This window comes from Pelmatolapia mariae, linkage group LG10_11, assembly GCF_036321145.2.
Source record: "Pelmatolapia mariae isolate MD_Pm_ZW linkage group LG10_11, Pm_UMD_F_2, whole genome shotgun sequence".
Taxonomy (NCBI): Eukaryota; Metazoa; Chordata; class Actinopteri; order Cichliformes; family Cichlidae; genus Pelmatolapia; species Pelmatolapia mariae.
The window spans coordinates 63,229,609-63,247,138 of record NC_086236.1 but is presented as its reverse complement, the minus strand read 5'-3'; the positions used below and the strand labels follow the sequence as shown (position 1 = coordinate 63,247,138).

At 39.2% G+C, this 17,530-nt stretch overlaps 1 protein-coding gene across 3 annotated transcripts; it reads left to right on the top strand.

The window, feature by feature from the left end:
* The first annotated feature begins 1,606 nt into the window (after nt 1–1,606).
* Nucleotides 1,607–17,124, top strand: thrap3a (thyroid hormone receptor associated protein 3a). 3 transcript variants are annotated; one of them, XM_063486103.1, is made up of 11 exons: nt 1,607–1,824; nt 6,577–6,721; nt 9,198–10,121; nt 10,740–11,411; nt 11,509–11,681; nt 11,873–11,984; nt 12,268–12,352; nt 13,540–13,721; nt 13,830–14,019; nt 14,150–14,293; nt 15,738–17,124. In XM_063486103.1, the coding sequence occupies exons 2-11, from the start codon at nt 6,600–6,602 to the stop codon at nt 15,975–15,977; spliced, it is 2,844 nt and encodes a 947-aa protein (XP_063342173.1). In that variant the 5' UTR covers nt 1,607–1,824; nt 6,577–6,599; the 3' UTR covers nt 15,978–17,124. The 3 variants fall into 3 exon arrangements, with proteins under 3 accessions (XP_063342173.1, XP_063342174.1, XP_063342175.1); XM_063486104.1 differs by lacking the exon at nt 1,607–1,824 and adding an exon at nt 6,392–6,490; XM_063486105.1 differs by lacking the exons at nt 1,607–1,824; nt 6,577–6,721 and adding an exon at nt 8,122–8,175.
* Nucleotides 17,125–17,530: the final 406 nt, after the last annotated feature.

The window sequence follows — 17,530 nt, the reverse complement described above, 5'->3', positions numbered from 1 at the left end:
TACCATTAATTTTATATTTAAACCATAGATTGTCTTTATTTTAAATTAATATCAATAAAGTCAGAAACACTTCTTCTATTTAATATTGCACAGATGACCTGAATCTCATTAACATTCAGGGAGCTGAATGGATCCACTGTTCCCAGTGACTTAGTCATACATACAACTGCAATCCATTAGACTTTGTTTCCAATGCCAGTCCTCCTTTTTTTCCTCCGTTGTTATGAAACTCACTATGTTGGGTTGACTCAAAACAGCATTTCTTACAGCCGGGCTGATTTCACAATAATCGATTACAAGCCATGTTATTTAGTAATACTGAATTTGTCCCCTGAAAATAATACGTCACACTTTTATTTTTATTGTTGGCTCACCCTTAGTTTCTTCAGTGGTTGCTTTATGCCAACTACAAATGCATTTGCAGGAATTACTGGTTCCATTTACTGAACAAGTACATCAAATATGGAGTGAAATGGACCTTATGTGTGTTTCACATACAAAATTTTAATCTTCAGTCGCTCAATTGCTTTTGAATGATCTGGAAAGGACAGGAGGCTTTATTTTTAAACATAAGTGGACACTTAATTGAGCATCATATCAGCTGATGGTAGCAAACGTGTATAGCAAAGTGCATCAATAGATTCTAAGAGTGCAACACAGGTGCACATGTTTGCGGTTTAGTGCTAAGTAGCATAAAAAATATAATTCAAAGTTTTTCTTACAAAAGCTCAAGCACAGGCCCTTGGGTGTGTAGTTAGTGTAATTAACCACAAAGAATCCCATTTTATTTGCCCTGTAATTGCATTCAAAATGCTCTGAAGAGCACCACAACCACAATCAAGGGCTAGTTTCATGACCAAAATTAGCTACAGGTGCCTGCTTCCGCATCCACTTGTCAGTCAAACTGGCCATGCACCTAACATTCAGTGCCTAAACTATGCGCCAACCACGAGAGCTGAAAAATAAGGCCAAAGCCTGCTGTTCCTACAGTGGTCACTTGAGGCGCTCTACAAAAGACAGCTAAAGTTGGATTAAGTATCCAAGTGGCCGACTTTATGATCCACCACATCCATCTTTTAAATCATCAGTTATTGCTGCGAAAAGGGTAACTTTTTTTAAGGATTTTTTTTTAAACCAGACTGATATTAGCGGAAATTATAAGGTAGCGGAATGATAAAGATACAGGCAGCACACATCACTTCATAGTATTACCTGTTCAGGCTCGCTTGAAAATACAAGCAGTAGAGCAAAAACAGATTTTAGTACTCATGCTGTTAACTAGCTGGTTAGCGCTCAAAACGAGTGATAAGTCCCTAAATGAAGCCCCCCCCCCCCCCCCTCCCGCCCAAATATAATACCTGCACAGTGGAGTTATAATAAACTGCACAAAACACCACTGTGTAAGACAGAAGCTGCAGCAGGGACAACTCCGTGTAGGAACACAAGCTTAGCGCAGTGAATTATAGTCGTGGATTAGGCTTTAGTGACAAAAATGATTGTATTAAAAGGACAGCAGACATATTAGCCTAATCCTAACCCACTGACTACAGAACTCCAATCTCGTTCACTGCAAGGTAGCGAAGGTGTTTTGACAAATCGCGGCGAGAAGGCGGAAGGAAATATGAACCTCTGAGCAGCACGGAGCTGTCACACACCCTCCCTCTAAACACCGCAGACACACACACACTCACACACACATACACACCGTCGGGTACAATAGAAGAGACGAGTTCGCCAAGGAGTAAAAGTCTGCACTCATTTCTACTATATTTTACCAGGGTTCCTGAATGTGACGCGACAACACTGAAATATAACGCCGACCCGGTAAGTCTTAGTCTTTCCTATATTTTTAGCAACAGTTTTGTGAAGATCGAATAGAGGTAATAGAAATATTATAATTTTCAGAGGCAGTGAAGTGTAATACGAGACGTAGCGTACAGTAAGTGAAGGGGAAGTTGAGCAGCACATGAATCATCTGTCGCAAAAAAAAAAAAAAAAAAATTACTATGAATTTCTTTGCCGCGAAGTGAAGTTCCTTCTCGGAGAATAAACCGCCATTTCAAACTAGGCTGTAAATATTCATTAAGCAAATAAAACATTAGAGGTCTATTCCTTATCACGGTGACTTGTCTTTCTCTTGGTTTAAATGACCAATTTTTCTGCGTATATGAATGTTTTCTAGGCCACAGAAATGCATTGACTGTCTCGTTGAGGATATGCCTCTCACCCCTGTCACTAAATGATCTGAAGATGCATATAGTGGTTGTCACTGTTAGAGCCCTGAAGCCTTTTTTAGTTTCCCAACGTGCGTCCTCAGACCACCATAGATTTAATGGGGACTTAAAGTAAAGTGAGCCATTTAATTTCACCAGATGACTGACTGTTGTCTTTGGTGGTTAGCCCAATGAAAGAATGACTTTTGTGATTACACGTTTCTCTAAGCTGTCCCTCCACCTACAGTAAACAGCTCCAAACTGGAATCAAGCCTGCCAAGTCATATATAGCAAAAAGAACTGCGTCTCTAGTTGTCTGTTTGGGGTTTGAGATCCAGCTTGAATCTATTTCTATGGACCACAGAGGCAACAAAAAAATGGTTTGAAAATACTACCAAGCCTGTATCCTGCTGTACTGTGGCATCCTCTATGAGGTTGAGCCTTCTTAGCAAACACAGATGTACAAAGCACACAGACACACACACAGACACTGACAACACAAAGGTGTGCCGTGTCCAAATATGCTGTCCGGGAATAACATGACATAACAAGTAATTTAGTTTCCTTTTCGATATTGTGTTAACTCTATGTCTGTGATTGCCATCACTGTGGTGGCTTCTTTTATGTTGTTTTTAATGAGCATAGAAACTACTACTTTTCACAGATTGCTCAAATAAATTAGAAATGAAAACATTATACCACTTAATTAACAACAAAAACAAACGCAGTGCCGCTGGGTTTGAATGGAGATTCCAGCCCACAAGAACATAAACAACAGCTGAGTGTATTTTGGAAATATAAGGTAAATGTATAACTCATGATTTTCCAGGCTGGTCCCAACTTACCAAAATAGAGAGGACCTTTTGCTGATGAGTTCCTCCTTGTATGCGGGAGAGGTCCATTACTGTGGTGATGACAGACAACTGCAAGCATGTGATTGTAAGGATGCCACTGTGACACTCTGCCGTCTGCCATTTTTTTCAGGCAGGAGTAGCCTCATATGTGCCAAAAACACTATTCAATGGCATTTGTTAGTCTCTAAACTACCGATTGTTGTCATGACAGTATAACTGCATGAAAAAAATACTTTAAAACAAGATTTCCCCCTCGTGTGACGTCTGGTTAGCACTTTGCAGAAAGCTAGCTGAAGCTGCTTGTGGTAAAGCTCAGTGCCAAGTCGAACAGCGTCCTGATCTGTCGTTGTTGATCATTACTAGAGAATAATGCTGCAGGAAATCTCGGCAACAAGTCATCATTTGTCTTTCGAGCAGCAACAGTAGCTCCTTAATGACAAACAAATGTCAGACGACTGTTAGAGAAACAGTCTTTCTCTTTTTTTAAGATATTAACCTCCTAAGAAAGCTCAACTATTAATCCCAATCTTAAATTGTGCTGCCAGTGACTTTGTTATCCATCAACTGCTCTGTGAAGCGCCTTGAGGGAATACTAAGAGGGACTGCCACACGTCAATAACCAAACACTGTACCAGTGACAGTTGCTGTGGCTTTTTCGGAAATAGAGAGAAGAGTGTCTTGGGGGCACATATAGATAGCAAATGTGATTCCAGCTGCCACTGTGGCATGGTAGTCTTAATGATAGGGCAGATGATTGAGCGTTTCTTCTCATATGTTTTGAGCTATGTATCATGTTGCTGTACCATTGTTTATCAGAGCTACTTTTGCTGTTATATGAAATAAACAGCTGATGAGGATTACACAGCTGTCATTTGCTGCTCCATGGGGAGCCTTAATAGCGCATGTGTGTTTGTGTGTGTGTGTGTATCCACATGAATACCAGACAGTGTTAAACAGACATTTTAATGTTGTTCATTTTTCGAGCACATCTATTTAGCACATCGTTCTACACGCGCTTCACCATCATTGCTTCTCTAGCAGTTGGACTGCAGACCTGCTTTTCTAGTTTTGCATGCTGTTCCTGTTGCGTTTGTTACAGAAACCTTGGTATGAAACCCCCCCTCAAAACTCTAGATTGAAACCAGTAAGACTCAATTAGACCTTAACCTTGGATTTGCTTATGAGCAAACAAATAATGAAAATAATCTAAGTTGTTGACACAAATGTAGTGGGGATGTCAAATACATAATGATAGATTCATTATTAGGATATGGATGAGGAAGCAGGCAAGTAAACATACTGGTAATAACATTTGCGTGGATTTGCATGCATGTGTGTCAGTAAGAGTAATGGTGTTCAGAAATCTAGTAGTTAGTGATTAAAGGCCTGCTGCCTACTGCCTTTCCAAGAGGGTGCAATCTCAGTGATTAGACTGTCGACCACACATTGTGGAGCACAGACAGCTGCAGCTGGTTATCAATTGAACTTTCAGGGTGACGCTATCGAAACAGATCTCGTTGTCTTATTCTACCAGCTACAGGGAAGAACAACGTTATGGTCACACATCTAATTTTATGCATACATGATGCTGAAATGAGGTTGTGGTGTGATAATAACGCAGTCTTAATGCAATGAGTAACCACAGCTTTGTAGAGATCTTTTGTGCATAGTTTCTGCTGAAACTCATTCAAAAGCTAATATGAAAAGTAATTGATTTTACTGTTTAGCCACCAAAGAACCACATCTGTCTGCCTTTGCTGAAATGTGTACATTAGGCTAAACTCAGCATTAACTCTTTATTTAGGTTGGACGTTCAGGAAATTATTCTCTGAAAGCCAAAAAACAAGCTGCCAGAAATGAGGGAAGTGGGAAGTTCATAGAGCACGTGAAAGAGTTGTGTGGGGGTGGGGGTGGGAGGGATTGGATCTATTTCGATACTCTCCAAAATAGTAGCGGGGATGCACGCTGGGACTACCATGTGATAGTGTTCGGTGCTTTTGTAATCCATGCCATGTGTAGCTTGCAATTTCCTCCTTCCTAAATCTCTGAAGATGATTCTCATAATGAAAGATCAATTATTTGATCCCTAGCTTTTACTGTACTCTGAGGATCATATGGCACAGATATTGCCCTGTGGGCCTTGGAAGGGAATAAACTAGACTCTTACTAAACTCCTCCTCTCACTATGAAAGTGCAATTCGGGGAGTTTGCAAGCATAGCCCTGAGTTCAGAAGAGTCATCCTTTGAAGTTTAATGTACATTGAGGTCGGTGTGCGCAGACCATGCAGTGAGAACATCCAGTGAGAACATCTCTGTGGTGTCGGATTCACAGCAGAGCATTAACCACAAGCAAATTTCTATGTAGCTGCAGAGGAAATCAACTGGTTTTAGCTGAGCATGGTGTAGGTTAAATATTTAACAAAGGACCGGGAAAGGGGCAAGTGTAACACTAATGAGAGCTCTTAATAAGTTATGAAAAGGGGAAAAACAAAAAAACAAACCAACACTAAACGAGGCTTGTGTTACCGTGCATTTTATGTGAATAGATTTACACTTGATCACATACGATGCTGTGGTGTAAAAATGCAAGTAGCAGCTTTTGCATTTAACATGGTTAGCATGGCTTTTATGACTTCCTCAGAATAATCCCTTGTACGCAGCATCTCTAGCACATCTTAATGTGTAAATGTCTCTATATTTCTATATTTTATATGTATATGTATATTTATACCTATATCTATATTTATGTATTTATCTTAATATTTATTATATCTCTGTTTCTACGCTCATTTTACATGAGTGCTTGATGTTTGTTGTATATTTGCTGCTATGACAACTCAATTTCCCTCTGGGATTAATAAAGTCTCTCTAATTCAGATTCTGATATTTCATACACTCAGTGAGTTTGGTCAACATATACAACATATCTCTATATCTCTATATCTCTACATTTACAAAACATTTCTGTCACCAGTTTTAAATCATTTTATGTTGCTCTGCAGGTGTTCTGTGATAAGGAAATTGAAAAACAATCTATCATACTAATAACTGTATATTATATTATTATTTATCATAATAATATAATATTATCATTATATTATTATTTCTGAATAATTGTTTTATAATATTTTTGGTAGGCTGAAAAAATAACTAGTCAGGTGACTGATAGAAGACAGCCCTCTATGCAAATGATGAGTGAGATAAATAAAACTCCTTCTGTTTAAACCTTACACTATTACAGATTGGCCTCTTCCTTTTTCACAGCTGTTGTTTTTCTTCATGCAGCTTTTTCTTTAAGACTGTTTTTGAAGCTCGTTTTGGAAGGTTTATCTCTGTTGGACATTTTCATTTTACTCCCGGCTTTCCTAAAATTTGTTTATCCTTTCTTTTATTGTTCATCCAATTGTTCCTGCAAATGAACAGGTGATGTCATAATTCTTTTTTAAACAGGCGTACCACAAACATATTCAGCAATCCTAACTTGACTGTAAAACATTTTTGTGTCACAGCTAGAGGTAGGCTGAGTGCAGTGATGTCCAGATCCACAAAATCAGCCTCGAGATCTCGGAGCCGCTCGAGGTCCAGGTCAAGATCCCGTTCCACCTCCCGCTCCAGGAGTCGCTCCAGGTCTCGGTCCAGGAAGCACCGTTATAGGTATGAGCGATCTTCCGTTCGCAACAGCTTGTTAGCGGATAAGCTGCATTTGCCTTGATTGCTAAAGTTCCACCCTAGTTGCCAGATCTGTGTTGTTAAAGTAAAATTTAAAAAGTCATTCTTGAGATCCATTTTCATCTGTTTTGTGTAGCAAATCTTATTGTGGCTGACTGGAAACACACTGTGTATTTTTTTGTATCTTTGATTGCCATCTGTAGTATTTATAGAGTTTGGTTTTCACATGAATAGACAGAGCTGGTGGAGCATATTAGAGCCTTTGAGTCCTACCCAAACTCTTGAGTCAGGCTCTGTATCCACAGGAAATTAATATTTGAGAGTTCAGCTCCCGGTTAGTGAATTTAGTTAAGGTAGTCTAATATAATATTGCACAGTGGCATATGGGAATGTTTTGTACCACATTTCACAGTTGTTGATGTGCTTTTATGTCGTGAAGCTTTGACTGAAGGGTTTTCTGCTGACTTTGATGTGCTTTCATAAGAAACAGTAAGGCTTCAGTCTGATGCCTTTGCCGCTACTGGTAGAGTGACGACCGAATGGCAATAAAATGACAGGCTAGCTCATTTCCTGGCAGTGTTACAGCTTGTATTAAAATTAGCATAAAGAAGAGTCATGGAAGGAATTTAATGGTTTACTCTTCCTGAAGCCACCTTGCACATGTGCAAATGGCTTTGTGGGAAGGCAAAACAGGACTGGAAAAGTGTGAATGCACACCTTTGTACAAGTTTGAAAACAACAAAAATTTAAATACAAAAACAGAAAAAGCATATCCCCGCCCACCCTCTGCGCGCACACACACACACACACACACACACACACACACACACACACACACACACACACACACACACACACACACACATGCACGCACACACAAATAAACAGTTAATTTCCTGCATGTTTTACATGGGCAGCATGTCGGAACAAGAAACAGTTGTCAGGTTAAAGAGCATTTAAAGGTGCAGGTTTGACAGTCTGCTGGGTGGAAACATGTTGTCAAACGTAGCCAGTGTGAAGCTTAAACTCTTTCTTTCCAACATTACCTGATCTTGCTATAACACACTTAGTAATTAGAGCCACAGTTTACAGAGGTACATGGTCTGAGCTCTCGCTTGGCCAATTTTTTACTCACTGACAAGTCATAGCAGGAAGCTGAAAGAAAATAATATCCACAACAATTTGGTGGAACAGATTTGTCATGTGTGACACAATATTCTGTTATTAATCCTCTCCAAACGTGCTGAAAAGCCCTTTTAACTGGCAGGCATAGAGTCAAAGAATTCAGGCAGTAGTAGATTTCCCACCCTTATACGGTCCATGTGACTCCCTGTTCCACCAGAGCTGGGCAGAGGAGATGCAGTATTTGTAGCTCGCACTGTGAGTGTGCAGTGCTGCTCATTGCGCTGCCTCTGTATTCCAATGAGAAAGCACACTAGGTGAGTTACATGCTTCTCTTTTTTCTTTTTTAAAAATTTAAGTTCATTTATCTAGTTTAATGTTATGTTTGCATGTACTTTGGCACAGCTTTAATTCATTAATCTAGAATTTTGCTCTGCAGCATTTTTTAGATTTTAAACTATTTGTAAATCACTTCATACTCTTAACATTTTAGGAGGGTGGTGGTGAGAAATGCATCCTTTATAAAAGCTGCTGAAGATGCAGTTAAATACAAGTAGCAGTAGATACTTTGCACTACTACTTTGAAGTCTGAAACAGTTATACTCTCAAATATGACAGTGGACAGCTGTGGACAGTGTTGAAATGTACTTTTAAAAGCAAGTTGTTCTGATTAAATTGCTGATTTGAGAAAACTGAAGAACAGACTGTTATAATCTGAAGACGGTAAAAAGTCAAGGCTAGCGTGCTGTGGAAGGCTTTTTATTGGAAGTGCAGCAGTGCCACCCTGTGGTCTAATCTGACCTTGCAGTATGCGCTGCAACATGTGTTCTCCATGTGTTATCATAATAACATATATTCAAGTGTTATACATCGTCACAGAATTTAAGGATTATTTTCAAAACATTCGTTTCAAAATATTAAGGATTGTTATTATTTTCAAAATGATCCTGAATAATAGGAGCTGTGTTTTTTTTTTCTGTAAATTTCCCCAAAATTTAAATAGTTATGAATAGATATGTCATTTCAATTTTTCAGACCAGCAATAAACGTTGTTTTTTTTTAAACAGTTGTAAGCAATCATCCAAGTACTCCTAGTTTTGTATGTCACTGAGCCAAAGCAAATATGCTCCGCCTTTTTTCCCTTTTATATTAACCAAGCATCTGTCTGTCTCAGCTCTAAACTGTTAATTGTAGGTGGTTTATAGTTTCTGGTGGTGTTGTTTCACATAAGATCTACTGTTTCTATTTTGGAGGCAATACATTATTTAGAAAATGTATCTATATCAAACTCTGTAGAAATAAACGTAATGTTTTCGTTGTCTTCTTTATTCATTCACAGCTCTAGATCTCGGTCTCGGTCAAGGTCAAGATCAAGATCAAGATCAAGATCTTATTCTCCATCCTATAACCGGGAGAAGAAATATCCGCGAGGGTACCAGAACAACCGGGACTTCCGGGGCTATCACCGCGGCTTCCGTAGGCCTTATAACTTCAGGGGTCGAGGACGGGGCTACTTCCCACGTGGACGCTACCAACGAGGTGGACGTGGCTACAATAACAACAACTATCATCAGAACTGGAAGAATTTCAGGCAGCATCCTCAAAAACAGCAACAAAATCATCAGAAACAACAACAGCAACAGCATTGGCAACATCAACAGCATCAAAACCATTCACAAGGACGCTCTCAGAAACACTGTGGGACCTCCCCTCATGGTCAATCTCACCAGTCCGACAAATCCTGTTCTCCTTTATCCAGACACTCGCAGCATTCTTCTGCCTCATCACACTCCTCCTCTCCTAAATGCAGGCCGGCCTCGCTGCTCGCTAACCAAACCTCAAAAGATTTGAAAGATGAGCAGCTGGCTTCCAAGGACATTCAAAAGGGAGGAGAGGGAGAGGATGAGTCAGGGGAGCGTGTTGAGTTATTGGCAGGAGATGATATAGAAGGTGCTGGCGGTGGGAAAACTGAGGGGAACTGGAAAGGCCTGACAAACTACAGCAGCAGTCCAAAGAAAAACAGTCCGCTGGCAGGCTCTGCTGCTACTGTTGGTCAGAGCAGCCAAACGGCTAACCAGTCTAGCCCCACTAAAAACACAGGCATCACACCCAATGGCACCCCCACCTGGCAGATGGTGTGTGGTTCATCCTCGACTAAAAAACCTTCAAATGAAGGTCTAAATCAAATCCTTTCCAGCTTTGACATCTCCAAAGAAGACTGCCTGGATAGAGATAAAACAGCAATCTCCATTGCATTCAGGAAGTAAGACCAATTTTATGTTTACACTCATGACAATTTTTAGTAATTTGAAACACAAATTGTTGTTTGGTTCTTCTGTTTGGAGCCTCACATAATGCAGATTGTGGATTTTTGGGTTTGATTCCATATTAATGGATAGATTAGGTTTTCCAGCAATATAGTTACAAATTAGTTAGAAATCTATTACAAATAAGTAGCCTGGCTTGGCTGTGTGTGCAGGACATGTAACAGAGTATGTATCAAAGCTGAGCAGACAGTGGTGTGACAATAAACAATGAAAAAAAGTCCACATCAGGCAAATGTACCAGAAGCCGTTACAAATATACTTTTGGTAGTCCAATAATGGACAGCAGGTTCATTTGAGCTTTACTTTGGGTAAACTACACAACCATTTCATATTTGCATTTTATAAACTTTGCAAGCTTCAGCTACTGTATCCATTTACAGGAATTCTAAAGGTTTTCCAAGTGAAAACAACATCCTTCTTCTTCTTTATTTTCATTACTAAAGTGCTTCCTTGATAAAAATGCTTATATTTCACTGTTATTTTCATTTTTGCAGCTGTCGCACAATCAGGTTTTCGAGTTAGACAGAGCTTTTTATCTCTTTTTCCTTCTTTAGGTTTTGGGAGGAAGCTAAAGCTAAAGCTAAATCTGCTTCAGAAAATGTCAGGAACGCAGAAGCAAACTGTATGGATATGGAACAAGAGAAAGTAAATGGCAAAGCTTCTGTAGTTGTCTCTGATTCTGTATCAAGAAAATACAAAGAGGATAATGATGCTGGAGTGTCTCTGAACAGCTTTTTCAAAGCCTCACCATTTCTGTCTGCTGATGGGGAAGAAGAGGATCAGATGATCATTAAGCCTCAATTTAAATCACTTCCAAAAAATTGGAATAATGGAGAAGTGTCCTGTAAGCCAAAGACCAAGGTCGCTCCATCAGCCCGAGAACAGTTTGAAGAGTGCTTTGCGAAATGGCAGAAGTTTGCTAATAGTGACAAAGATGCCACGGCAGAGGAGCTTTATCTCAGTGGAAAGCAGGATAAAACAGCAGCCATTGCCGCTGCCAAAAGGGAGTTAACGGGAAAATTCAAAGAACTGTCCCCAGACTTGATTTGTAAAGCCAGGAAGACGGCAGCATCTCCATCTATCCCATCTCCTACACCACCATTGCGGAGGAACTCTGACAGAGACACGTTTGAGGTCAGAGTAGAGGACCCGCCTGTCATGTCCTCAAGAAAACAGGAAGCAAAATTTAATGTCAGAATGGATTTCCTTGGAGATAGCCTGATAAGGTGAGCCTCGTTCAATAGGTTCAATAATTCTTTTTTTAATGTTATGTCATTATTCATTCAAAAGAAATTCAAGAGACTAAAGAACTTATCATTTCAGTTCTTCAGATATTTTAGCTGAAGAGCGACAGTTGTCTCAGGACCTTGTGCAGTCCTCTAAAAAGGATCAGGAATTTCGCTCCATCTTTCAGCATGTAAAGGCTGCACAGTTACAAAGAAGTCCCTCTGAGCTGTTTGCTCAGCACATTGTCACCATTGTTCACCACATCAAAGGTGAGTCTTCTGTGTCTAAACCATATCGAGCGATTGCAAATCATTACCCTCTATACCCTCTATGATGCAAAATTCATAGAAAAATCAAATATTTTGTCTTGACTGATTTTCAGCATTATTATTCACAATGGCCTCTTGAATAAAATGTGACGTAACCATAGCTTTTGCTTCTTACTTTTTTACCAAATCAGCTCAGCACTTTCCATCTTCTGGCATGACTCTAAATGAGCGATTCACCTTGTACCAAAGACAAGCTGCAGAGAAGGAAATGATGAAGCCAAGAAAAAGTCCAGAGATACACAGGTAGAGTCGCCTATTGAGTGACCCCTCTCACCTTCAGTGTGCTGTGGCTTCACCTCCTCTTTTAACAGCTTTCAGGTATTTTTTTCTCACCTTTCCTCCCTGATAATCTACAGACTATCTTGGCTTATTTGTTCTCATGCTTGGTGGAGGTCAGTTTTACTTTCCCAGCAGTTTTCTTTTTTTCTGTTTTGTGTTGTCTTTCCAGTTCAGTGTTGCTGACTGTTTGTTTGTTGTGGCACGTGTCTTGCATTTCTTTTATCCCATCTTGATTTCTTTCTTGCAGGCGAATCGATGTTTCACCAAGTGCTTTTAAGAAACACCCTCAACTTTTTGAGGCGATGAAAAGCTCAGAGGATGGCACTTACAAGGTGACTGAACATTTTGACGTATGAAGTATATTGGAATAAGACAACTTCAAACAAGTGAGAAAGCCACATGCCTTTAGACTGCACTCTCTGAAAGCCCATGGCTTTCCTTGAAGGGAGATGCTCAAGTCTAAGAAAAGCAAATGCAAAATAAGGCACTTTGACTTTGCTGTTTGTTATATCGCCTCACATGGTGAATGGGTTGTATTGTGGGCACAAGCCTGACCAAGGCTAATGAATCAAATAAGGTCAAAAATGGAAGCCTCAGTGCCAAAGCTGTTCAAGGGACTCTAAGCAATCGTTTTCGTAAGTATTCTTTTAAAAAAATAAGGAACGGAAATAACCAACAGCAAGCACTTCATGTGCCTGTGCTTACGTTTACTTGCTTAACATTCTGAGTAAACCATCATAGTATTTCTTTATTGATGCGCATGGATACATCTGGTCAGCTCTCAAACATGCAGAGCAAATACTAAGTACTGAGTAAACTGAAATTAGCATGAACAATCACATGCCTTGTCTGTCACTGTTGTGAAAGAGCCATACTGGTGGTTTTGCATGTTTTATCCATGTTTACACTTTGGCATTTTTCCCACATGTTTTCCAAACCCGAGGCAAATATTTTTCTGATTTTTTCCTGCCATCCATTGGTGTTGGTTCATGATAACTATATGATAAGATATGACATGATTTCAACTTGTTATGGCCTGAAAGTTTAACAAACCTTTGTGTTTTGAAAAACACGAGTATATCATGTTGCTGAAGTTCAGGAATTTAAATATGTGAATCTGTTGCTGGATATTTTATTGCTGTTGAATAGATTGGATGGATAAGGCTAGCTACGTGTTAACTGTGCTGAACCACCTATCTAAAGAAATTATGAGGACTTTTGCGACCAGGAAGTCATGTAAAATATGATCCTCAAAACATAAGATTTGGAAAAGTAGATGTTTAGGAAACACTAAAAACATGCAAAACTACTGGCTTGGCCTATTAAATGCACTCAAAATTCACTCAAAAATAGCTTGGTTTTATTCATGCCAGCTGGTTGTCACCTGGGCTTTTGCCCTTTTTCCCTGCACTTCACTATTTGGTTTACAAATCCGCTTAGCTCAGAGAAGACTGACAGCCCTCCACATGCTAATCCAAAGTCTATCCACGACATTGTGTTCTGTTTTGATTTTGCTCAGGATGGAGGGGAAAAAATCAAGGGTGACCCAATGGACCTTCGCTTGGATATTGAACGCCGTAAAAAATATTCGACCCATGAAAGATATTATAACGAGGATCAGGGAAGAGATGTGGGAGATTCCCCAGATTCTAGCAGAGAGAGATCTGTGGAAAACTTCCATAAATACCACAAGAAATCAAAGTATGCACAATTGTTTTGTACTTGTATCTACCATTATGATGACATAATCATCTTGCACTATAAACAGCTGCATGTAAAGAATTTGCTTGCATGATAATCCTTGTGCAGGAAAAGCAAGAAGAAGAAGAAACGTTCTCGCTCCACTTCATCCTCATCTTCCTCATCCTCCAAATCTAACAAAGATGAAGGTTTACCCCAAGAGAAACCTGATTCAAAAAATGGAGACTTTAATAAAAACCGACTGGGCCAAAGGGAATCATCAGGTTCAGCTGAAAGTGGACATCCACATGGAGGATTTGTAAGACCAATAAGAAGCTTGATTTGTTGTAATATCTGCAATATAATGTAAATTTCCCATCATAGACAGTTTGCTATGTATCGCTATGTATTGCATATTTTGAGCATCTTTTCTTTTTCTCCAATTATAGCAAGTAAGAATACGTGGAAGGAGCTGGAGCAAAGGGAACTATCAGGGTAACATTTCACACAGTAATCCTGTAAGCATGGTTGTACACCAAAAAAGTGAAGACTGGAACCCAGAATATACTCCCAAGAGCAAAAAATATTACTTGGTAAGATTTGATCATTCCTTATCTCTTTCCTTATTTTGTCAACCTTGATTTCTGAAAATATTTAGATGCTGTGTTAAATGTAAACAATAGAAGCATATAATTATTTGCCAAACATTTAAACTGCGCATCTAGTGAAAACTGAGGGTCTGAAAAAATGCTGAACAATACATACAGGTTTTGAAGCAATGTATGGTGCCACCCAGATCACATCTCTATAATTGAAGGGTTGGCTTAATTTAGCAAAACAGCGCCGAACCCTATTCTGTTTATTAATAGCAGCATGGCTCCACAGTAAACAAGTCCCGGTGCTAAAGCGGCCTGCCTGCATTCCACATCTATTCGTCCGACATGTGGAGCATTATGAAGCCATGAATATGACTAAGGAGGACTAAACTGTTGACCAGCTGGAATTACATATCAAGCAGCTGCCAAATGCTTAGAAGGGTTGTTAAAAGAAGAGGTGATGCAAATGGTGGTAAACATGTCCCTGTCATGATTTTACTACATTGTTGGCATCAAATTCAAAATGTGAAAATCTGTCCATTCAGCCATCCATCAGCTTAACCACTTATACCTCAGTTACACTGGGTTATAGACGTGCCAGTAACTTCCTGGCAACCACTGGTCACTGTGGAAAAATGTGCATTCCCCAACAAGTTAACAAGTGGTTGCTGGTATCGTTGTGAAATCAGTTGCTAACGACCCAATCATGCAGGCCTAGAGCAGAGTCGTCAACCCCTTAACTCACCAGGGAAGAAAATGTATCTTCTCTGGCTAGTTGGTGAGTGGTTGCATGCAGTCACTCAATGAAAGTAAAGGTGCTTTCAAAGAAGGCATGGTGTCCTACCAAACAGCTTTAGCATTCTTCTTATGTTATTGTATTGCATTTTGCACACCTCTGTTGCTTGTGAAGCTTGCACACAAGAATTTCACTCGCATGTGCTGTACCAGTGTACCTGCACATGTGATGTGACAATAAAAAGTGATTTGATTTGGCATTATGAAGTTGCCACGGTGACCTGTAATTTGCCCGCCAAACCACAAAGCGACTGCTAGCTGAGCAGTAGTGAAATTGTTAAAAGTGTGACAATAATCCAGAAACATCTGACCCTTAAAAGGAAAGTTGTTCTTATTCTTCAGGTTTGCATTGCTCTTTTTCACTACCACTCAGCGAGTAGTAACGAGTGTTCAGTCTTCAGTGCAACTATGAGAAATTGCAGTAGTCTGCTAGTAACCATAAGGAACACAGGGAGATTTCTGGTGTAGCACCCTCTTTGTGGCTGATTTTGGTTAGTGAATAAACTGACTACTCTCTCCTTTGAATGGTATTTAGCTGATCATAGGGCTAACATAGATTTTTCAAAAAACTGCTTCTCAGCTTTAGCATTTAATGTGTTGATTTTGAGCCTTGACATATGTCTCTCACATTCTCCCAAATTTTTAGCACGATGACAGAGATGAAGAGTCAGAATGCAAGTGGACAGACAATCGAGGTCGAGGGAGGGGAAGTTTAACTCGTGGAAGAGCGAGGTTCCTTATCCGCAAAGCCACTGGGGGCCCCAATATCATCTATCCAAAATGGGGCCTCGATAAATTCCAGATCAATGATGAGCAAGGTGGCATGCAGAGAGAAGAGACAGAACAGGACCATAAAAGGGCAGAAGTTGATGGAGAGAACATCTGAGCAGCAAAGGAATCTGCAGAAAATCTTATCATTTGTGTTCTCACAAGATCTGACTGAGTGATTTTATCCAATGGATCAATAAATGCAGATTAAATGTTTTAAGATATTCCTATGAAACATATTACTTTAATTTCACTTCTTCAGACTTGACACAACCATTTCCTACATCAAGACTAGTAAAAGCGCTGTTTAAGAGTGAAATGCAGTTTCTTGTCAAGTTTAAATTTTTATGCTTTTGCTTTATTTTGGTAAATTAAAATCTCTTTCATGCAGCATTATATTAATATTTACACTTTTTTGGTTAGGATGGTTAGAAAATTAACACAAAAAAGAACTGCACATTTTTGATCAAATCAGCTAGGCAACAAGATAAATTATTGTACTGCAAATATATTAAAATCTAATTTAATTTGCAAACAGTGACTATATGTTATGTTTTCATGAGCTATGTCTCAGCAATAAGTATGTTGTTGGTGATGACATAAAACACCACAGTCCAGCCAATTTGGCAGAAATAACACTGATCTGACAATGGGACCAAACTGCACAGGGTCATAGATTGTGCCCTGCAGTCTGTCATTATACAGCATACAACCATTTTACAGCACTAGCTAAAAGCCTTTTAACAAGCTTGTGAAACATTTTACTATCCGAATAGTAGCTTTAGCTTGTTTTTGGATACCACTTTAGTGTATAATATTGATAGTGATTTTCTTTCTGCAAAGACTTTAATTTTGGTTTTTGTACTTGGCTACGCAGGATTCTGACTTCGATTGTAACAGAGAATTTGTTTTTACTGCTATAGATTGTATTGTCATTTTTATGTTTGCAAGATTTTATTTAACCAAACAGGTTTTAGCAGTGATGCTAACTGTGTGCAACTGTCAACGCAATGAGAGAAGTAGTTAAAAATTTTAGTCTAGAGTCTATCCAAGTTTGTAAAACAAAACAAGAATGTTTATTCTGTGCATATCGATGTTATTTGTTTCTAGGCTCATTTATGCAAGTGCAAGTATACCTTGCTGTGGGTGCACTGGTCTTACTTGCGTATATTATAGGCCTACAGATTGAAATTTTAAGGTTGACTTCTTAGGGAATATTGCATATTTTAAATAGTTGTGGTCACTGTTTTTTTTTTTTTCTTAGAGACTGTAAATTAAAGAAACACTGATTACTTTGACATTTGTCTGTATGTGTCTTTAATTAAAAAGCATCTTTACAGTCTTTTAGGTTATCTTTATTTACCACTGTCTTTGGAAACGATGGTGCTCCCAGGGTCCACACACCATGGGGCTCTTAAACATACTTAGGCTGGCTCATGAATCAATAAGAAGTACCTACTGTCGGTGTAGCCTAAAAAGATTATGTTTGTGTGCTATGAGTGAACCACACTTTGCACTTTACTTTCATAATATTGGTAAGAGCGTATCAGGGTGGAGCCGATTTGGTTAAAAACCATGTTTCTGTTTTTTGACTAAAGGCCAAGATCACCTGCTTCAATCAAAGCAATCAAATCCCTGTAAGTCACTGGGAGTTGAATAAACAACACAGCA

Coding starts and splice junctions, on each gene's coding strand:
- thrap3a (XM_063486103.1), top strand. CDS start 6,600: ATGTCCAGATCCACAAAATCAGCCTCGAGATCTCGGAGCCGCTCGAGG. Junction 10,122..10,739: donor ATCTCCATTGCATTCAGGAA/GTAAGACCAATT, acceptor TTCCTTCTTTAG/GTTTTGGGAGGAAGCTAAAG. Junction 14,294..15,737: donor AGAGCAAAAAATATTACTTG/GTAAGATTTGAT, acceptor CCAAATTTTTAG/CACGATGACAGAGATGAAGA.